Consider the following 22,949-nt stretch of genomic DNA (forward strand, 5'->3'; position numbering starts at 1 on the left):
ATGACTAGCCAAGCTGCCGTGGCAAGGTTGCATGCTTAGCGAAGAACCAAACGCATTCAAAACGCTAACTGCAAAAGGAAAATAGGTACTACTCCGTATCTCCCATCCTAGATATGAAGATATCTATAATCAAAATGCATCTAGATACATTAGCATCCAGATGAAATTGAGTAATTTATTTATGAACGGAGAGAGTAGGTAGTATATGATTTCTAGTTAACTAGGGAATGTGTGCTCTGAGATTAGGCTTGCCGCGTGTTCTTGTTTAGAGAGGGTCCATGCTGATTAGTTTGCCATAGAAAAAACTCCACTTGGCAACGTGTCTTCATGGAATAAAAAGGGAATGTGGAACTTTGAGATGTCTAATTGGGAACCGTCCACTGTGTGTCAGTTCAATGATGAACCCGAAGAAGAGACATTCTTAGCTAGCGATCACATTGACATTAGTTTCCGAAGAACACACAGTTGATGCTAAGATCCTGATGCTTCCAAGTCCTAAGAAAAGAAGTTCTGACCAAGTGCAAAAGGCACACATTGGATTTAGGTGTGGTGTGTTCTCATGTGACCTAACAACAATTGGGTTCTCCTTTTTCAACCTCGACTAGGGATCTCTCTTCTCATCCTTAAATAGGAGCGTTGTTTCTTAATGTTTGATAGGATATGTTGCAACAACCACCTGATGGATGCTTTTGTGCGGAGCACATGTGGGCATCCATTTACTATTGTGGGCGTCCACTCCCTCAATAAAGTAGCTCCTCGATATACATTTTGATCATACCAATTTAAGTTCATAGTAATGTTACATGGATATCCATATATAGAGAAAGTTTTCGCATTCGTTCGTCTCAAGTCACATCTTCAGTAACGAGCTCAAACTGGCTTAAGCATTGACAATCTTCACAATATGCAATCATATATCAACCAAAAAAACATGAAAAGCTGGTATAGCTCTACCTAATAGTTTAGGTCAAAAGTTGAAATGAGTATAAACCTAGTTAGCAGGGAGGCGCCATTTGTCCACCTTGAAATGTGTCTGACGATGTGCTCAAGTGTGAACACCACCTCCCCGCCCCCATAACAACATTGACTGTCAGAAAACAAGAGACATTGCATGGGACATCTGGTAGATCATCCTCACGGCATGCATCCACATATACATAGTTGACTTATATTTTCATCATGAATCACATGGGATCCACTCAATTGATCTAATATCTGAAAAGATCACATTTATAATCCTCAAACTGCAATCAAGTATAATCTTCAAGAATCTTGTACTCCGTATAATCATTCCAGATGCTTATGTCATCCTGTGACACCGTTTCAGGAGATCAAGCTCCTGAAGCCCCAACATGCACTCCATGCCTTTAGTTTAGTGTTCTTGGCTTGGCCCTTTCATCAACCTCAATGTCAAAGAATAATGATCCCTGTCTACATCCTCAGTGATTCACAAACCAACTTCTTTACGCAACGAGCTAATGTCAGGAATTATTCCGCCACCAGAATTTCTAATGACAGAATCACCTACAAAATCCTTCAACAAGGCAGATGGATCCTTAGCCCCACCATACTGCAAGAACTTGTCCCTAAGCGCACTACCTGTGCTGCGGGACAATGGGTCGTCTTGGCATATTTCATGCCATATAGTTGTGGCAAAACATCTAGCATAGAGATAGCTGTAGTACCCTGCAATAGTGTGATATGAGAGGTTGTGGCAAAACATCAGTTTATGGAACTTCCTGGGGAAAAACAGTTTATGGAACTAGAAGATAGCTAGAAAACCTACCAGCACCATAGTTTATAAGATGAGAAAACCGAGTATGCCAGTGAGTGCCTTCTACATAATTCCAACTTGTATGCCTTCTTTTCAAATCTGCAACAGCGGAAATTGTATCCAATGGCTTTGATGTGTGCTCCCCAAACAATGTTAAGTCCATTATAGAATAGAAAATCTGGGGCCAGGCACGATAACACAAAGTGGCACAAGAAATAAGGGTGAGGGTCATCAAAGAAAAAATGGCCAAGTTCTAATATAAATGATAAGGAACTAAGAAGAGATATAGGCAAACCTGCCGCTGGAGCTCAGTAGCTGGAAACATGTTCCGAGAAGCATTTAGTGCCTTTACCAGATTTTCTGGAATTGGATCACCAGTTGTTTCATCTAGAGCAAATGTCCTCAAGACACGGTAGTCCCACGCATAGAACCTGCAATGAAAATTACACTCAGCTATCAGCAAAGAGTCTGAACGAAGAAGAGATTTATCCTGGATAGGCCACAATTAGCTGCACTATCAAATTGGTATCTATTTTTGGTAACAAGTCCTACTTACTCAAAAAGGTTAGAGGGTGTTTCTGCAACATCAAGAGCAACTCTCGTACCAGAGAAATGTTGATATTCCTGCAAAGATCAATGTGCTGCCAAGTAAGATACGCGGAAGTTACCTGATGATCTAAATATTATGAAGAACCAGCAGAATACCGTTCTTGATAGCAGAGAATGTAGGGCATGGCCAAACTCATGGAAAAGAGTTTCTACATCCCAATGGTTGAGCCTTGCGGTTAATCCCCTAGAACTTGAGAAGTTGCAAACCAATGCAATGATCTGAAAAGCAAGAGCAGGATCTATTGACAAACAATGAACTAGCAGTATGAATTTGAACTACGCTAATTTTCCAATATGCAGATATATTAATCTAGTTGCATCAACTGTGGAGTAAGTTACTGCTCAAGTTTTGGTGAGGAAATGAGAATATGCTACAAGGCTACAACAGGCATGCATCAGCCTTGGACCTAGTTCAATTCCAAAATGTTTGATCTGAAGACATAAGATACTAGCTATCAAGGAGAATCACATAATTCTTGGAGATGCCTTCATGATCACACTAAAAGTCTGCATATTTTACTGCAAAATTAAATAATAATCAATAGGAGATTAAGAGGATATACTGGAAGCTGGTACTCCGAGTCAGATAATCGTCGCCCCCCTCTGATTGCAAAATGAGCACACCCTGGATATTTACCCTTTCTGGAGTAAAGGTCGAGATACATAAATCCTAAATCACCCTGTTGATTAGACAAGTTTGGCTTTAGTTAATTTTAGCCAGCAAATATACAAAAAAACTAGGAGGATGCAATCAAGCAATGGGGTGCAATGCACGATAGGACTTGTAACCAACATCCTTTACAAGGTATATTTTGAGTGGGGACAGCACAAGGACTAATAACACTAAAACCAAGAGAAAAGCCAAAAAAAAAAAAAAACCATGAAAGTCACAAATCCAAGAGAACTACAAGAAAAGTAACCATGCTGTCATTGCTCTATGTACCTGGGAAGTTGTGAAGAATAACTAGTGAGGGTATTGTTACAAGTGCATGTGAGAGAAGATATGATAAATGAGGAAAGCAATAAAATAAGGATATACATGTATAAAGTAATTAAATTCACATGCATTATTAGATACTATGGCGCAAGAAAGAAGAGTAAGATATATGCATTGCAGAAAAAAGAGGGAGTGATATCTCCAGTGTCAACACCCGGATTTTTAAGTCCAGATGCCTGTCATGCCATACATCGCAATCCCAGGAATATTGTTGTTGCGAGACATAACAGTTGAATATCATAAGTCATCATTCATTACATACCATAGTCGTCTTACAAATAGAGATCACACGATCCCATATTACACACAGAGTTGATCTAGGGATCAACATTCACCAAGTTCATAGTTTCATAGCGGAAGCGTAAAGTAGAAGGGACTCTCTAGTCCACAGGCCAACGTCTGACGTCAGAAGGCTCCCTAGTTGTCGTGGGCGTCCTGCTGATCATCTTCTTCATACTGCTGTTCTGCTTCATAATCTGGCCATTTGAATAGCCAGGGACACAGCCGTGAGTACTTTAAAGTACTCGCAAACTAATACTAATGTAAGGGCTAACAATTCTAGTGGGGGGGGGTACTAAGCTCTAGTTTATTTTGCATAAAGCTAATTTTATTTCACAAACATTTTTGTAAACCACTCTTCATGTGCTAACTAACTCAAGTGGGAACATTAGTGTCATTCCCACAACCAGGTTGTGATTCCAAGTCAAAGTCTCCATTCAAGTTCAAAACCATAAGTCACCCTTCACCATTCATCGTTTTTGAAAAGTTCTGATGACGGAACAGTATGGCCTTTCCAACTGTCCATAACCGAGGACGCGGCTATTCGAATAGGTTTACTCTGCAGAGGTTGTACACTTGTGCCACAACAATTGCAATAGCTCGTCAGGTAATCGGCCACGATTTATCGTACGCGATGCGCGAACTACCAATCATAACCTTTCATTTACATACCCTAGTATAGGCACCTCTCCCCATGAGCTTGGCCTCCCGGTGAAGACCAAGCTGTCAACACAGGAAGCTGCCACGAGGCTTGGGCCGGACATTCACCTCATTTCGCATCATATCGTATCGTTTCTTTTGTGGTAGAGGCAGCTTTCGGCCTAACCCCGATGACGCTTGTTTAGAGGGAACCCATACTAAGACACACAAACTTCCAGTTAAGCCCTACCCAGATTCAGGTATTGTGGGGGTACGGTAAAATTGGAATGGTATCGCATCCGAACCCAACCATCAGTATTTTTGAAACATTCACCAAGTCATTCACCAGCCATATTCACCTTCAAAAGGAATCATTCAATGGAATGCATCTTCATCCCAAGGTTTCGAAACTCCTTTAAAGATCTCTCAATAGAATGACTCGTCATTCCAAGGTTTTCGAAATCATTTCAGTTCCCAGTCTCCCACATGGAGTAGCCACTTTCAAATCAGCACTAGCATCTATGCAAGAGGGATGCTAAGTATTTGGTTTGTTTCTAGGCTAAGTTTGATACTCTTGTACTAGTCCAATACTAGCCAAGTGAATCATGAATCAAAAAGTACTTTGCTAAAACAAAGGTAAATAGAGTTTGTAAGTACAAACTGGAAATTAAGATCATAAGCCTAAAGTAAAATAGGGGAAGGCTTTGCTCATAGAGAGCTTAGCAAGTTGCAAGATTATTATCTTGCAACCAAAATGGTTTGCCTCAAGCTAGCTTGCATTGGTGGTAGCTTGCTAACTTTACTACTTTAATCACCAACTTGTACTTTGACCAAAGTTAACTATAAAAGTAACCCATCTAGAAAACAAGGAAGAATTTGTAAAATCAAAACTTAGGATGGGTTCATATAATAAAAGGTAAGAAACATGGTGCCTTGCCCCAAGGGGCGTTGCACCTTGCAAGAATATTAGTTTGCAAACAATATCTTAGCTTGCAAACAATATCACCTTGCAAAGGTAATTTCTATCAGTGCTAGCTTGCGTTGGTAATAACTTGCAATACTATCAGCTTGCCTTGGTTGGAGTGAGGGTCCAAGTTCTCTTCTCCTTTCTCCTTGTTGTAGAAGTCCTCCCCTTCCTGATGGTCTCCGGTACTAGCGTCTAAAATACGAATACGGGATACACAATCATTCTACCAAACTTACAGACTACACTAAGAACACACATGATTCACACAACTTAACTAGCATCTCACACTACTATTAAGTGGGTGGAGGTGTTCTTCCTATTTAAGAAAATAATTTCCTCTCATACTAACTTATGTGTTACTTTTAATTACTTAGAGAAATACTTTCCTCTCATATCTTATTAAGATTTAATTTCTCTTATGAACAAAATATGACCTAGGTTGACTAAAGTCAACCTCTTCATACTCATCATTTAAGAAAATGATTTAAATGAGGTTCCATACCTCATACAATTTAATACTAACCTGGTAGTGATTTAATGTCACCAAATACTCAACATAAGATTATATAGACCATGGTCCATACCTCATGTTGAAATACTTGAGAACAAGATTTAAATGAGAGGGAAAGCCTCTCATAAGATTTAACACATAGTTGTAACTAGGTTAACAACTACCATTGAGGTGATTTCACATCCTCAACAATTCATTGGCTATTCTAACATTGCTTGTACTTATACCAATACTACACTTAGAGTGCATTGGTTGTGTGGCTTGAGGAAAATAATTTCCTCTCCTTACATGTAAGTGATAGTTTCCATCTAGTGTTTGAGAAATACCTTTCTCTTACTGAAAACTTCTTAAGATTTAATTTCTCCAACTTTCATGCATGAAATCAGGTTGACCCAAGTCAACCATTCATCATCATGAAGTGGGAAATAGATTTAAATGAGGTAAAATACCTCATACCATTTAATAACACTACCTATGATTTAAATCTCTTAGTAATTCATATAGGTGATTTTGGCCAGGGGTCCAAACATCACATGAATTCCTTTGAGACAAGATTTAAATGAAGTATAAGACTTCATATGAATTACTTAATAATTTTGGACAATATCAACTAGTTAAACTAGCCATATTGCACATTTCTTAAACTAGGGCATGATCATGCAAAGTGACCACACCATTTTATTTCATAAACAATTAGTACAAGTCAAAAGTGAGCTAAAGGAGTTGGAATTGACTCAATAGCTATTTTGGTTGATTTTTAAGAATTATTCTAAGGCAGAAAAGTCTACGACTTGTTATTTTTGCAGTTAATTCTACAAAGAGATTGACCATGAGGCCAGTGGCATTGGGTAGATATTTTCCTAAGCTTTCCAACGGTATAAAATTTACTAGATTTGGTTTAGCCAATTTGAAATGGTTGAATTTCAAAGTGGAGGCAGTATTACAATTATTTGAAAAAGTTTAAAACCAATTTGAACTAGCTGGGCTGGCGGGAAAGCAGAATGGGCTGAAAGATTTAAACCTGGCCCAAGCCAGCCCGGTAACGTTTCGGGCCAGCTGACAAAGGGGCCCGCGCGTCGATGTGGTGGCTTACCGAATCGGTACGGGAGAAGGTGGGCGGTTGGATTAGATGCGAATCGGGCGGTGTGGATCGTCGTCGTCGTCGACGAGAGGCGACGCGGGCACGGCGGAGGTAGGGGGTCGGAGCGGTCGTCGGAGCTCCGGCGGTCGACGGCGAGGTGCGCAGCCGACGTTGTCGAGGACGGCGGTCCTCCTGGTAGCGATGGCGTCTCGGGGAGGGCTCTAATCGGCGGCGGCGTCTGCGGCGACTTGCGGGTCTCCGGCGAGCAATTGGGCGGCTAGTGGCGGCGATGTGCGATGGAGAGGGGCGGAGGAGATTCGAGAGGAGGAGAGGAGTGGATTCTTTGTGAAGGTGAAGGCGCGGGGACGGCTCCTTTTATAGGGGCGAGTTGGCCGTGAGGGTGTGCGGCGAGCGGCGACAATGGCGGCGGTTCCGGCGGGCTAGAGGGCCGGGCAACGACGTGGCGGTGTTCGGCAAGTCCAGGCGGTTCTCCTGGAGGTGACAGCGGGAGTCGGGCGGTGTCGGACGGCGACGCATTGCCCGCGTCCGCGGCGGCGTCCGCGGGAAAATGTCGACGGTGTCGACGGCGGCGACAGCGCGAGGACACGGGACCGTGTCGAGCGGGTTCGGGGTGCGGCGGTGATGCTCGACGCGTAGCCGAGGGTCCGGGAAGGCGGCGTTCGTCGGCGTCGCACGTGGCCGGGCGTGTCCACGGGCGCGCGCACGACGTGGTCGGCATGGTCCTGGGCTGATCTGGCGCATGGGTTTCGGCCGTGTCGTCGTTCATCTTGACAGGGCAAGGCTAGGGAGGTAGAGGGAGGTGAGGTGGAGCTGAATGGCGCGGGGCCATGGTGGAGGTGAAGGAGAGAGGAGGAGCACGGCATGGCCGGCATGCCATTGGCATGGCCATGGCTAGGCCATGTCTTGCCCTTCCCTAGGGTTCCTGTGGTGGTGTGAGGCAGGGAGGGGGCAAGGAAACATGTAGGGTTGGTTTGGGGTAGGTTATGGGTAGTAGAACACTATTTCAAATAGTGTTGCATTTATGCCATATTTGGAAATTGCCAAATTTGCTCAAATTTGATTGAGTTCAAAAGGGTGACCAAAAAGACAAGAGTGGGTTTGGTTTGGTTCTAAATGACCAGAGGCAAGGAGAGGTGGTGGTGGAATTTAGAAATTCAAAATATGTCAATTTTCACTAAGTGGGAGATTGTTCCACTTAATTAAAAGTGCCAACTTTGGATGAGCCTAGCAATTGATTCATAAGGATTTTGGCAGGGTGGTCTTTACAAAAGTTGCTCACCTTGATGTCCTCTTGGATGACATGCAAAGAGTTGGGAAAGTTTAGATTGAAAAACTTGAAATGGAGAGGCTCAAAGTAGTGACCAGAGTAATAATGGCAGAATTGACCATTATTGCATGTGATCCCCAATTGAGTTTGAATTTGATTTGAATTGGGTTTCTTGGATTCCAAAAGTTGTAATAAATGTTTAGCATCATTATACAACTAATGGTGAAGGCCAAAATGGGCTAGGGTCAAAATTTAGAAAAATGGCATAAGCCCTATGTGAGGTTTTGTGAATTTCTAACTATTTAAACTTTTATTTTTCTTGGCCTTGCTTTGACAAGGGTGAGGTTTATTTGGTGTTAGATGAAGTTGGATGAAAGGTTCCAACCATTTTGAGGCAAGGTTGGTGCCTAGATCAAGAGTTGATAAATTGGCCCTATGTGTATGTGAGGAAAATGGAAATATCCCACTATTGGGTTTCTCTCCATTTGATTGGACTTGACTTGACTCCAATGTCATTCTTATTAGTTTAGAAACAATTTCAAACCATTGAAACCATTCCAAGAGGTCTAGCTCAAAGTTTTGTAAAATTGGCCAAAACACATAGGAGATGACAAGTCAATTCTTCTTATTCTTGTAAGGTGCTCCCCTTGCTTTACTTAAGCAAGGTGGAGGGTCAAGTTAGGGTTAGATTGGGTTCAGAGATGGTTTCACACCATTTTGGTAAAGGTAGAAGTGCATAGGACAAGAATTTGTGAAAATGGCTAGGGGTCACATATGCCTCTATGCATATGTGGCATTTGATTTTTAATAGAACTTGGCTTGACCCAAAGATGTTGTTGGGTGTTGAAATGGCATCTAGGAGTGATCCCACCATTCAACTTCAAGTCTAGGGTCAAGATCCGTAATTTCACAAATTTGATATTTTGCTCTCATATGCCTCTATGGCATTATTACTCTCTTTTTGAAAACCTTGTGTTCCACTTTGGATTGCGTTGAAAAAGCACTAACTAGGGTTCAAGAAGGTTTTCCAATTCTCTACATCAAGTAGAAAGGCCTAGGGAAAGTTTCTCAAAAAGAGCCATAGGCCTATCTGCCTCTTTTCTTAAATAAGATTTTTCCTTTTTATTCTATTTTTCAAAGATTGAGGACAAGAGGGGTGAGGTTGAGGGTTTAGTAACTTTGGCAAAGGTTCACCACTATTTAGCAGAAGAAAAGGGGTAAGGTTTCAGATTCACATATTAGGGCTATAGGCCCACATATAGTTTTTCCTTTATTCAGGGTTTCTCAAAATAGATCAAAGGAGTTTTGAAAAGGTTAGGGCTTAGGGTTCTTCTTATTTGATTTCTTTCTCTTTTTGTTTTTATTTGGTTTGTGATCTTTACTTGATCACTCTAGGGTTTCAGAGTTTATCCCTAAGCATAACAACACTCAGCAGGGTAGAAGCACAAGCAGTATGGTGGAGCCCTAAGCATAGCAATCTAATTCAGAAAAGTTTTTGTTGGTTCTCATTTTTGGAAAAAGTAAATTCCTTTTTGCTTTGTTTTGAAATTTGGGATGTTACAAACCCTTCCCCCTTAAACAAATCTCGTCCCGAGATTTTAAGAGGAGTTAGGTTCCTAAGAGAGATTGGTGATAGGACTTAGCAGGGAACATACTTGTCATGTTCTGAGAGGTTTCTTGTGTTTCGGTGGCCTTCAGGTGGTAGTAGCGACCGGTGCGGTTGTTCGGGTAGTTTGGAGCAAACTTCCTTCTGGTTGCGATATGGTGCTGCTGCTGTACAGACGCAGCGGGGTTGGCGGCGATCTTGGCAAGCTTCTTGCGGCATTCATTGGAGAAATGACCCACAGTTCCACATTCATAGCAGGTTACCGTTGACTTGTTTGTTTGTGCGATGGGTACAGCATTGCTTCCAGTCCTTGAGGCTTTGTTGGCGGCTTTCATCGGGCACTTGTTAGAATAATGACCAGTAACACCACATGCGTAGCAGGTCACATTGGACTTGGCTCTAGGGGTATGGTGGGGTACTGGGATGAGCCGTTCTAAGGATGCTATCTTCACGCGGAGGCGGGCAATGAGGTAGTCCTTCTTGGCTTGCTGATGGCGAAGTGCCTTGCGCTCCATTGCAAGGATGTTGATGGTGTCAGCCATCTTGGCGTGCTCAGGGTGTATCTGCTTGGCTTGGGCACGGGAGTTGTTGCGGGTAGGAGGGGCCATCTGAACATCGAAGTAGATAATAAGGTAAGAGGGAAACTTCTATGGTTTGTTTGAGTTAAAATTCAATAATTGAAAACTTGAAAACTTGAGGAGTGTTGAGGGGGTAAAAACCAGCAACACTTTTTCATTCATACCAAACATCACACATTACAAACCTAACACACCGTTGGTTTGAAGAACCATTCATTCGTTCTACGATACAAGGGGATCCTGATACACTCACACCTACTTAAGTGCTGGAGTGATACTATTCTCTCGGGTGGACTCTTCTTCTTCACGGTTGAGGTGCTTGGCGTGAGGCGAGGGCGTTGTCCAAATCCCTGCAGGTTTTGTACTGCCTGAAGTCCTGAGGTGCTTCGTAGGGGTTCATCCTTGGTTGCGGTGGGGGCATGGTCATGGGTTCTCCCCAGGGGTCATGTCTTGGGTAGTAGATGAAGCGAGTGTTCTTGATCTTGTCCTTATTTTGTCCACACAGACGAAAAATTGCCTCTTGCATCGCTTCGGCTAGTCCTTCCTTCCAAGTGTTTCCCGTTACAGCAATCCAAATGGTTTCCCATACCGGGGCATCAAGCTTTCTTCGTAGATCAGTAGAAACGTCCCACTGAGGCGGTTCTCCTGCCTTTGCCTTGAGTGGCATTCCGAAGAACTTGGGGTATGGGTGTCCTAGATAATCCACTAGTTGCTTCAACTCTTTTTCGAACTTGAGGTCGCCTTCAGGACCAAGCTGGTAAGACTCCCATTGGTACGTCATCTGTGAGCAAAGAGGAGTAAATTAGAGAAGTAGTCAAGTGTGCACATTTTTATGTAGGCTTGCAAGAAAGTAGAGTATGTCTTTCTCATTTTTGGCAAAGAGTCTCAAAGGTAAGGGTAAGAACAAGTTTTCGCAAATATTCACTTCATTGGTTTTTGAAACTAAGTTTTTCAGACGTCCATTCTAACTAGGGTCTCCTAAGGTCAAACAATGGCTCTGATACCAACTTGTCAACACCCGGATTTTTAAGTCCAGATGCCTGTCATGCCATACATCGCAATCCCAGGAATATTGTTGTTGCGAGACATAACAGTTGAATATCATAAGTCATCATTCATTACATACCATAGTCGTCTTACAAATAGAGATCACACGATCCCATATTACACACAGAGTTGATCTAGGGATCAACATTCACCAAGTTCATAGTTTCATAGCGGAAGCGTAAAGTAGAAGGGACTCTCTAGTCCACGGGCCACCGTCAGACGTCCGAAGGCGCCCTAGTGGTCGTGGGCGTCCTGGCGATCATCTTCTTCATCTTGCTCTGCTTCATAATCTGGCCATTTGAATAGCCAGGGACACAGCCGTGAGTACTTTAAAGTACTCGCAAACTAATACTAATGTAAGGGCTAACAATTCTAGTGGGGGGGGGTACTAAGCTCTAGTTTATTTTGCATAAAGCTAATTTTATTTCACAAACATTTTTGTAAACCACTCTTCATGTGCTAACTAACTCAAGTGGGAACATTAGTGTCATTCCCACAACCAGGTTGTGATTCCAAGTCAAAGTCTCCATTCAAGTTCAAAACCATAAGTCACCCTTCACCATTCATCGTTTTTGAAAAGTTCTGATGACGGAACAGTATGGCCTTTCCAACTGTCCATAACCGAGGACGCGGCTATTCGAATAGGTTTACTCTGCAGAGGTTGTACACTTGTGCCACAACAATTGCAATAGCTCGTCAGGTAATCGGCCTCGATTTATCGTACGCAGACGCGAACTACCAATCATAACCTTTCATTTACATACCCTAGTATAGGCACCTCTCCCCATGAGCTTGGCCTCCCGGTGAAGACCAACCGTCAACCACAGGAATCGCACAGGCTTGGGCCGGACATTCACCTCATTTCGCATCATATCGTATCGTTTCTTTTGTGGTAGAGGCGACTTTCGGCCTAACCCCGATGACGCTTGTTTAGAGGGAACCCATACTAAGACACACAAACTTCCGGTTAAGCCCTACCAGTTCGGGTATTGTGGGGGTACGGTAAAATTGGAATGGTATCGCATCCGAACCCAACCATCAGTATTTTTGAAACATTCACCAAGTCATTCACCAGCCATATTCACCTTCAAAAGGAATCATTCAATGGAATGCATCTTCATCCCAAGGTTTCGAAACTCCTTTAAAGATCTCTCAATAGAATGACTCGTCATTCCAAGGTTTTCGAAATCATTTCAGTTCCCAGTCTCCCACATGGAGTAGCCACTTTCAAATCAGCACTAGCATCTATGCAAGAGGGATGCTAAGTATTTGGTTTGTTTCTAGGCTAAGTTTGATACTCTTGTACTAGTCCAATACTAGCCAAGTGAATCATGAATCAAAAAGTACTTTGCTAAAACAAAGGTAAATAGAGTTTGTAAGTACAAACTGGAAATTAAGATCATAAGCCTAAAGTAAAATAGGGGAAGGCTTTGCTCATAGAGAGCTTAGCAAGTTGCAAGATTATTATCTTGCAACCAAAATGGTTTGCCTCAAGCTAGCTTGCATTGGTGGTAGCTTGCTAACTTTACTACTTTAATCACCAACTTGTACTTTGACCAAAGTTAACTATAAAAGTAACCCATCTAGAAAACAAGGAAGAATTTGTAAAATCAAAACTTAGGATGGGTTCATATAATAAAAGGTAAGAAACATGGTGCCTTGCCCCAAGGGGCGTTGCACCTTGCAAGAATATTAGTTTGCAAACAATATCTTAGCTTGCAAACAATATCACCTTGCAAAGGTAATTTCTATCAGTGCTAGCTTGCGTTGGTAATAACTTGCAATACTATCAGCTTGCCTTGGTTGGAGTGAGGGTCCAAGTTCTCTTCTCCTTTCTCCTTGTTGTAGAAGTCCTCCCCTTCCTGATGGTCTCCGGTACTAGCGTCTAAAATACGAATACGGGATACACAATCATTCTACCAAACTTACAGACTACACTAAGAACACACATGATTCACACAACTTAACTAGCATCTCACACTACTATTAAGTGGGTGGAGGTGTTCTTCCTATTTAAGAAAATAATTTCCTCTCATACTAACTTATGTGTTACTTTTAATTACTTAGAGAAATACTTTCCTCTCATATCTTATTAAGATTTAATTTCTCTTATGAACAAAATATGACCTAGGTTGACTAAAGTCAACCTCTTCATACTCATCATTTAAGAAAATGATTTAAATGAGGTTCCATACCTCATACAATTTAATACTAACCTGGTAGTGATTTAATGTCACCAAATACTCAACATAAGATTATATAGACCATGGTCCATACCTCATGTTGAAATACTTGAGAACAAGATTTAAATGAGAGGGAAAGCCTCTCATAAGATTTAACACATAGTTGTAACTAGGTTAACAACTACCATTGAGGTGATTTCACATCCTCAACAATTCATTGGCTATTCTAACATTGCTTGTACTTATACCAATACTACACTTAGAGTGCATTGGTTGTGTGGCTTGAGGAAAATAATTTCCTCTCCTTACATGTAAGTGATAGTTTCCATCTAGTGTTTGAGAAATACCTTTCTCTTACTGAAAACTTCTTAAGATTTAATTTCTCCAACTTTCATGCATGAAATCAGGTTGACCCAAGTCAACCATTCATCATCATGAAGTGGGAAATAGATTTAAATGAGGTAAAATACCTCATACCATTTAATAACACTACCTATGATTTAAATCTCTTAGTAATTCATATAGGTGATTTTGGCCAGGGGTCCAAACATCACATGAATTCCTTTGAGACAAGATTTAAATGAAGTATAAGACTTCATATGAATTACTTAATAATTTTGGACAATATCAACTAGTTAAACTAGCCATATTGCACATTTCTTAAACTAGGGCATGATCATGCAAAGTGACCACACCATTTTATTTCATAAACAATTAGTACAAGTCAAAAGTGAGCTAAAGGAGTTGGAATTGACTCAATAGCTATTTTGGTTGATTTTTAAGAATTATTCTAAGGCAGAAAAGTCTCTGACTTGTTATTTTTGCCAGATTAATTCTACAAAGAGATTGACCATGAGGCCAGTGGCATTGGGTAGATATTTTCCTAAGCTTTCCAACGGTATAAAATTTACTAGATTTGGTTTAGCCAATTTGAAATGGTTGAATTTCAAAGTGGAGGCAGTATTACAATTATTTGAAAAAGTTTAAAACCAATTTGAACTAGTCAATTTGGCGGGAAAGCAGAATGGGCTGAAAGATTTAAACCTGGCCCAAGCCAGCCCGGTAACGTTTCGGGCCAGCTGACAAAGGGGCCCGCGCGTCAGTGACGGTGGCTTACCGAATCGGTACGGGAGAAGGTGGGCGGTTGGATTAGATGCAGATCGGGCGGCTGTGGATCGTCGTCGTCGTCGACGAGAGGCAGACGCGGGCACGGCGGAGGTAGGGGGTCGGAGCGGTCGTCGGAGCTCCGGCGGTCGACGGCGAGGTGCGCAGCGACGTTGTCGAGGACGGCGGTCCTCCTGGTAGCAGTGGCGTCTCCGGGGAGGGCTCTAATCGGCGGCGGCGTCTGCGGCAGCTTGCGGGTCTCCGGCGAGCAATTGGCTGGCTAGTGGCGGCGATGTGCGATGGAGAGGGGCGGAGGAGATTCAGAGGGAGGAGAGGAGTGGATTTGCTGTGAAGGTGAAGGCGCGGGGACGGCTCCTTTTATAGGGGCGAGTTGGCCGTGAGGGTGTGCGGCGAGCGGCGAATGAGCGGCGGTTCCGGCGGGCTAGAGGGCCGGGCAACGACGTGGCGGTGTTCGGCAAGTCCAGCGGTTCTCCTGGAGGTGACAGCGGGGTCGGGCGGTGTCGGACGGCGACGCATTGCTTCCCGCGTCCGCGGCGGCGTCCCGCGGAAAATGTCGACGGTGTCGACGGCGGCGGCCGCGAGGACACGGGACCGTGTCGTGCGGGTTCGGGGTGCGGCGGTGATGCTCGACGCGTAGCCGGGGTCCGGGAAGGCGGCGTTCGTCGGCGTCGCACGTGGCCAGGGCGTGTCCACGGGCGCGCGCACGACGTGGTCGGCATGGTCCTGGGCTGATCTGGGCGCATGGGTTTCGGCCGCTGTCGTCGTTCATCTTGACAGGGGCAAGGCTAGGGAGGTAGAGGGAGGTGAGGTGGAGCTGAATGGCAGCAGGGCCATGGCTGGAGGTGAAGGAGAGAGGAGGGAGCACGGCATGGCCGGCATGCCATTGGCATGGCCATGGCTAGGCCATGTCTTGCCCTTCCCTAGGGTTCCTGTGGTGGTGTGAGGCAGGGAGGGGGCAAGGAAACATGTAGGGTTGGTTTGGGGTAGGTTATGGGTAGTAGAACACTATTTCAAATAGTGTTGCATTTATGCCATATTTGGAAATTGCCAAATTTGCTCAAATTTGATTGAGTTCAAAAGGGTGACCAAAAAGACAAGAGTGGGTTTGGTTTGGTTCTAAATGACCAGAGGCAAGGAGAGGTGGTGGTGGAATTTAGAAATTCAAAATATGTCAATTTTCACTAAGTGGGAGATTGTTCCACTTAATTAAAAGTGCCAACTTTGGATGAGCCTAGCAATTGATTCATAAGGATTTTGGCAGGGTGGTCTTTACAAAAGTTGCTCACCTTGATGTCCTCTTGGATGACATGCAAAGAGTTGGGAAAGTTTAGATTGAAAAACTTGAAATGGAGAGGCTCAAAGTAGTGACCAGAGTAATAATGGCAGAATTGACCATTATTGCATGTGATCCCCAATTGAGTTTGAATTTGATTTGAATTGGGTTTCTTGGATTCCAAAAGTTGTAATAAATGTTTAGCATCATTATACAACTAATGGTGAAGGCCAAAATGGGCTAGGGTCAAAATTTAGAAAAATGGCATAAGCCCTATGTGAGGTTTTGTGAATTTCTAACTATTTAAACTTTTATTTTTCTTGGCCTTGCTTTGACAAGGGTGAGGTTTATTTGGTGTTAGATGAAGTTGGATGAAAGGTTCCAACCATTTTGAGGCAAGGTTGGTGCCTAGATCAAGAGTTGATAAATTGGCCCTATGTGTATGTGAGGAAAATGGAAATATCCCACTATTGGGTTTCTCTCCATTTGATTGGACTTGACTTGACTCCAATGTCATTCTTATTAGTTTAGAAACAATTTCAAACCATTGAAACCATTCCAAGAGGTCTAGCTCAAAGTTTTGTAAAATTGGCCAAAACACATAGGAGATGACAAGTCAATTCTTCTTATTCTTGTAAGGTGCTCCCCTTGCTTTACTTAAGCAAGGTGGAGGGTCAAGTTAGGGTTAGATTGGGTTCAGAGATGGTTTCACACCATTTTGGTAAAGGTAGAAGTGCATAGGACAAGAATTTGTGAAAATGGCTAGGGGTCACATATGCCTCTATGCATATGTGGCATTTGATTTTTAATAGAACTTGGCTTGACCCAAAGATGTTGTTGGGTGTTGAAATGGCATCTAGGAGTGATCCCACCATTCAACTTCAAGTCTAGGGTCAAGATCCGTAATTTCACAAATTTGATATTTTGCTCTCATATGCCTCTATGGCATTATTACTCTCTTTTTGAAAACCTTGTGTTCCACTTTGGATTGCGTTGAAAAAGCACTAACTAGGGTTCAAGAAGGTTTTCCAATTCTCTACATCAAGTAGAAAGGCCTAGGGAAAGTTTCTCAAAAAGAGCCATAGGCCTATCTGCCTCTTTTCTTAAATAAGATTTTTCCTTTTTATTCTATTTTTCAAAGATTGAGGACAAGAGGGGTGAGGTTGAGGGTTTAGTAACTTTGGCAAAGGTTCACCACTATTTAGCAGAAGAAAAGGGGTAAGGTTTCAGATTCACATATTAGGGCTATAGGCCCACATATAGTTTTTCCTTTATTCAGGGTTTCTCAAAATAGATCAAAGGAGTTTTGAAAAGGTTAGGGCTTAGGGTTCTTCTTATTTGATTTCTTTCTCTTTTTGTTTTTATTTGGTTTGTGATCTTTACTTGATCACTCTAGGGTTTCAGAGTTTATCCCTAAGCATAACAACACTCAGCAGGGTAGAAGCACAAGCAGTATGGTGGAGCCCTAAGCATAGCAATCTAATTCAGAAAAGTTTTTGTTGGTTCTCATTTTTGGAAAAAGTAAATTCCTTTTTGCTTTGTTTTGAAATTTGGGATGTTACATCCAGTGTGATACATATTTCATTAAGAAACACTATAGGTCAGCGCCTAATAGCTTTCAAATCATTTCTGCTCAGATCAGCATCAAATTTTATGCTATCTTATCCAATTTATGCCATAGGTGAAAGAACTAACATGGCAACAGATTTCTGATATGCCTGTCCTTTCTTTTGTGGGGATTATATGCCTCTCCTAGATCAAACTATAAAATGTTTCTATGATCTTTACGCTACTCAACAACAGAGACATGACCCATCCCTTCGATACAATTTCATCGCTAAGCCTGGATCTGATAATTATAGGCAGACTATTGATGGTAACCTACTTATGGCTTTTACGTACGGGAGTACATGGCCCCACCATGGCAGCCCCTGTTATGGGATGAGATCCCCAATCTCTATGTTAGGTAGATTATCCACAATAAAAAGATATGATTGGGCTTTAAGCCAATTAGAGATAAGATCTATGATTTGTTACTTAGATTGGATTGTTAGTCTTCTATATAAAGAGGTCCTATATGAGGAATAAAGCAAGCAAGAATTAGAGGATCAACTCTCCTATCTTGCCCCTGGGGTTAGAGCCTCTCCCTAACTTTAGTACACAACAATGACATACCAGATATGTACTTGGCATAATTTCAGAAATGCAAGTTATTTGTTCATTTTTAGCACAGTAACTACAAAACTTCAAGCATGTAGAAACGTCTATTGCAAATTTTCAGCAGATAAGATGAAGAAATTTCAATACTTACGTGAACTTCTAAACAGATTCTTATCGCAGTAGTATTACCTGATCAGGGTGATGAAGAGACAGCTTGATCACATCTGGATGCCATGACTCTCCGTCCCCCATCGGAATTTGATTAAATGTGGCACCAAATAATGATTCCACCAGCACATTCAAGCCCTTTATGCACTGGGACAACGGAAAATATGATGCAACAACCTGCCAGGCACAAAAGATAGTGTCAAAAAAGGATATTAAAAATAAGTAGGAAACTACAAAATAAAAACTCCAACTCTGAAGGAATAACAGAAGATTAAGCTTTTCAAACGAAATATATCAATCTGCTTAGTGATGTTGTACTTCATTTTCTTCATGTTAGCTTACAAGTACCAAATATAGGTTTCAATTGGCTTCTACCAACCTATATATGCAAAGTATGTCTTCACATAAACTAATTAACAGTAAATAACTAGAATATGGTCTAAATAGTATATTTAACATTGATTTAATCATTAGTATATCTCTAAGAAAAATAGCACATACCGAGGGATCCACACTATGCGCAGATGATTTCATCATTCCAATATAGTAATCCTCGTCCCATGGTTCAAGATCCACGCTCTTTTGATTACATTTTCTTCTCTTGAAATCTCTTATAGTATTAAATTCCTGCATCAGAGCATTCTATGAATAGAGACTAGAGACTGCTAGTTTGATATAATGATTTGTATCATCCATGCCAAGATTAAGTTCACTCCCTTGAATACCTCATCAGCTTTATGCCTAACAATGTCACTCAAATCATTGAGAAATGCCATAACCACATCTGCAGATGCGGCCATGTTAGGACGGATAGCAAATTCAGCATATGATTTGCAACCCATAGTCTGCCAAATGGAAAAAAGAACTGTTTATCCTGGATTAGCAGAAGAAATTGAGAAATATTCAGACTTAGTAATGTAACTGACGTTATGGTATTTGATGAACATTTTTAGGAAAGTATATTAGGGGAAGCCTTATTCTTGTTCTTCAACTGTTGATTAAACTAGAGAACTAAATAACGCGGAGTTACATGCATCAAAAACTGGGCCAACTTTTATCTGCTTGTAATATGTGATCCAAAATAGACCAGCTAAAGAAGCATACTTGGTAACCCAAGCTCAAATAGCACAAGATAATTTTGGGGTCCAAATGCTCCGACCAAACAACAGCCATGCTAAATCATTTAACTAATCCCGCAGCATCGTTGACTTCAAAAAGAGCAGGGTGGGACGTTCACTCAAAACTTTCATCAGAACTCACTATGTGAAATGAGGCAGTTACGAATGTCACATCAAACTCTAGAAATTGAAATGCAAAGACAACATGGGTCATTCAGAGCCCTCCTGAGAGAACGGCTTGTAAATAACTTTCCATACCAACGCTCAACCAAACTGCCATCTTATTAGACTGACACTATCGAACGAGGATCGCATATCCTTCAAACGGTTTACTCAGATATTAGTGCACACAGGTATTCGTGCTAAATTAACTACTCTAGATTGCTACAACACCTAACCAAAGCTCATCTTCTCCATGTTACAAATTTTTCAATTGAGCGCGCATATCACCAAGTGAAGTTTAGCACACAAGCTATAAAACCATTGGAGCGAGGTGTATGTTCCCATTAAATATATGCTCTACAGTACGGAAAAATGCACTTGCCTTTGCAAACTCATCACGAGCATCTATAAGTTCATCAAGAACAGCAATGTTTTCACGAGGTTCAGAGTTTCCTGCAATGAATACCTGTCTCCTGACCTTCAGAAAATTTAGAACAGTTAGATTGCTGCTACCATAAGTGTCATGGCGTACATTAATAGCTGTTTTTGTAAAAAAAAATATAATAGAGGAAAAATACAAACAGTTAAAATAAAAAAATGAAAAGGAGATAAGTATGATATTTTAAAAAAAAACATGTAAAATAAAGTAGCACGAAAAATCCAAGCATAGCTAAAATTAAAAAGAGATAAGTACAATATTTGGGATATGTAAGTTCATGTCATGCAGATATTGGATGTAAGAAAGTTCCAAATGCTGATGAGTGGAACAAAAGGAACATACTTCCTCATCCGAAACCCATCTCAGTGCAGATGATAGAGTTCCGGAGTCTGCCAATATCCTTAGACCCTTTTGCCTTGTAGTATTCATTGGATTGCTTTGTTCTTCAATACCCATAGGCCTAGAACGGCTAACGGCCTTGAAATTATGTTGGATACTTCTTGGAATACGTGAAGCTGGATATATATCCACAAAACCTGGCTTCGTCATGATATTTTCATTGAACCTGGCACAATTATAACAAAGTGCACAACAGTTACAGGTAAATTTCTAAATCTAAGTGTCAAATCAACAGGCTAAATTACAGTACAAAGAATGATGTCCATAATAAACTACAACACATTTACAGAGGAATTCTGATCCCACAATTTTCAAGCATTTAAGAGGATAATTAGAAGATCAAACTAGTAAGCCTTCGAGCTGCCCACGAACTTGGCATCGAAGCTAAAAGAAACATAAGGAGAAACAGAAGCATGAGAGCAGTTAGTGTCAACTCAACATTATAGACGCTTAACAGCAAACAATCCTACTAAACAATCAAGTCGACTGGTACATGGAATGCAAAAAATCAAGGACAGTTAAACAACAAAAATTGTACTGAGACTACCAATAGCCAGTGTTCAATTGATGTACTCCCTCCGATCCATATTTTAGTTCTAGGTACATACATACTAGTGGCAAGTAATATGAATCGGAGGGAGTACCTACTTTCTACCCAGCTGGGCAATTGCAAGGTTCAGCTGATTAACACGCTCAAGTTTATCTGCAGTGGAAGAACATTGTGTTTCTAAGTAAAAGTGAAAATTGACAAGAAGCAACTTAAAATACACTTGAGTATGGCAACCTTTAGGAAGATGAATCCCCCCTTTTTCAAAATCAACACGCAAGTTATTAGCTGCCTTCCGAGTTTCGTCCGTGAGCAGGACACCTTCACTCTCAGCTTTTAGTATGGCGTTGTACAAAGTAGTATTTGTATTCAGGTACTGCAAAGGATAGCAGAAAATGAAATGTTATAGTTCTGGTATGGTCATTTCACACGGCTCTCTCGCTTCTGCTCTCAAGCTATCAAGCTTACCTGAAGATGCTCGTAAATCCTCATCGATGCCTTATCTCCTTCTTCCACAAACTCCCTAGTTCAGACAGATAGATCTACTTAATAAAACCTGAAAGCACATTGGTCCAGAGCACTCAAATTACACAAGAAGCTACATTCACCTATCTGGGTGTGTGTTCCTGCACAGCTCCGCCGAATCAATGACCGAGCAAACCTAACCAAACCAATGCATACACACATCAGCCAAACCCACATAGAATCAAACGGGCCAGCTCAAAAGTAGCCTAAGCAGAGCAAGTTACGGTGTTGGAGATCTCATCCATGGCGCGGACAATCTCCGCTGAAGGCGGCAGCTGCGCGATGTGGGCAACAAGCTCGTCTGACCTACAGCGTTCGAGCAAACGTTTAGGGGGAGAAATAGCAGGCGATGGCTGGTTTGGGGTGTCAGAGTATTGGAGATTCGGAGGGGTTCAGGGTTTCTCCCCCCTTACCGCTGGATGGCCTCGTCGACGAAGCGGCGGAAGCCCTTGGCCGTGCGCAGCACATCGAATCCGTACAGCCCCGTCTCCGGCCTCGCCGCCGCGGTGGAGTAGGCGGCCACCGCGGCCCGGCGAATGGCGGCGGCGCGCAGCAACATCGCCGTGGTTGTGGGCGTGGGCGTGGGCGAGCAGTTCACCAGCCCCGGAGAGCGGAGAGAGATAGGAGGCGCTATACGCTGGCGCCGTTGGTTTCTCCGCGTGGTCCGTGTATACTGAGACACGGTTGCTCGCCCGGTGGCCGCTGCCCTGCCTGCTCACCGGAGCTTTGGCTGCCCTTGTGTGGGAGGAGTGGGGTGTGGGAGGTGGAAATAATCGCCGCCGCTTGGTGGAAACGACCGTCAGCGCTCTGGGGGTGGCTGAGGAGTTCGCGGGGGCGAACCGGCGAAGGCGGCTGCTCTCGCGGCGGCGCCGCCGTGTGTCAGGGGATGAGCGCGAAGGGTTTCGGTCTCGCTCGGTCGGGTCGGGTTGGTTTCCTTTCGGCTGGCCGAACCACGCACAGAGGGGGCGGCAAATGGGTTAGAGCATCTCCAACAAGGGCGCTATATAGGCTGCGCGGCATAAAAACGCGGCATAAAAACGTCCGATATATCGCGCGCGGGAGTGAACGTGGCGCTCCAGCAGGCGCGGTAAACGGCGCGGCGCGCTAAAAAGTTTAGAGCGTGCGGCGTTTTGCACAAACCGGAGCGGCATATCTGGCGCTACAGCGCGCGGCAACGCTCGTCCAAGCGCGAAAAATCCCCCGCGCTGAAACTTCCTCTTCCGCGTCGCCGTCCCGAGCGCCCAATCCGTCGTCTCTGCGCGCCGCCGGCGATCCCGACGATGGACGACCCCTCCGGCAACCCGCCGACCCCTTCCTACTCTGTCCAACCCTCAGCCACCGCCACTTCCGCCGCGCCACCGCCAAACCCTAGCGGCGGCGCCGACGGCGGCAACCCAATGGCTGCTGCGCGCGCGCTCTTCATCCCGCCGCGCGGGCACCTGCTGAGCGCCGCCGCGGTGCGAGATGGCCGCAG

At 43.0% G+C, this 22,949-nt stretch overlaps 1 protein-coding gene across 1 annotated transcript; it reads right to left on the reverse strand.

Moving 5' to 3' along the window:
* Nucleotides 1-781: 781 nt before the first annotated feature.
* LOC127326680 (mitochondrial intermediate peptidase, mitochondrial) lies at nucleotides 782-22,426 on the reverse strand. The gene is made up of 17 exons (XM_051353472.2): nucleotides 21,889-22,426; nucleotides 21,700-21,781; nucleotides 21,559-21,611; nucleotides 21,419-21,473; nucleotides 21,188-21,326; nucleotides 21,052-21,106; nucleotides 20,347-20,569; nucleotides 19,948-20,043; nucleotides 19,011-19,130; nucleotides 18,787-18,912; nucleotides 18,307-18,462; nucleotides 2,947-3,063; nucleotides 2,480-2,602; nucleotides 2,331-2,398; nucleotides 2,070-2,205; nucleotides 1,787-1,952; nucleotides 782-1,686 (listed from the first exon to the last, which is right to left on the reverse strand). The coding sequence occupies exons 1-17, from the start codon at nucleotides 22,032-22,034 to the stop codon at nucleotides 1,448-1,450; spliced, it is 2,100 nt and encodes a 699-aa protein (XP_051209432.1). The 5' UTR covers nucleotides 22,035-22,426; the 3' UTR covers nucleotides 782-1,447.
* Nucleotides 22,427-22,949: the final 523 nt, after the last annotated feature.

The sequence above is a fragment of the Lolium perenne genome, chromosome 7, assembly GCF_019359855.2.
Source record: "Lolium perenne isolate Kyuss_39 chromosome 7, Kyuss_2.0, whole genome shotgun sequence".
Lineage (NCBI taxonomy): Eukaryota > Viridiplantae > Streptophyta > Magnoliopsida > Poales > Poaceae > Lolium > Lolium perenne.

Coding starts and splice junctions, on each gene's coding strand:
- LOC127326680 (XM_051353472.2), bottom strand. CDS start 22,034: ATGTTGCTGCGCGCCGCCGCCATTCGCCGGGCCGCGGTGGCCGCCTAC. Junction 20,044..20,346: donor GATGGGTTTCGGATGAGGAA/GTATGTTCCTTT, acceptor AATTTTCTGAAG/GTCAGGAGACAGGTATTCAT. Junction 1,687..1,786: donor TCTTATAAACTATGGTGCTG/GTAGGTTTTCTA, acceptor ACACTATTGCAG/GGTACTACAGCTATCTCTAT.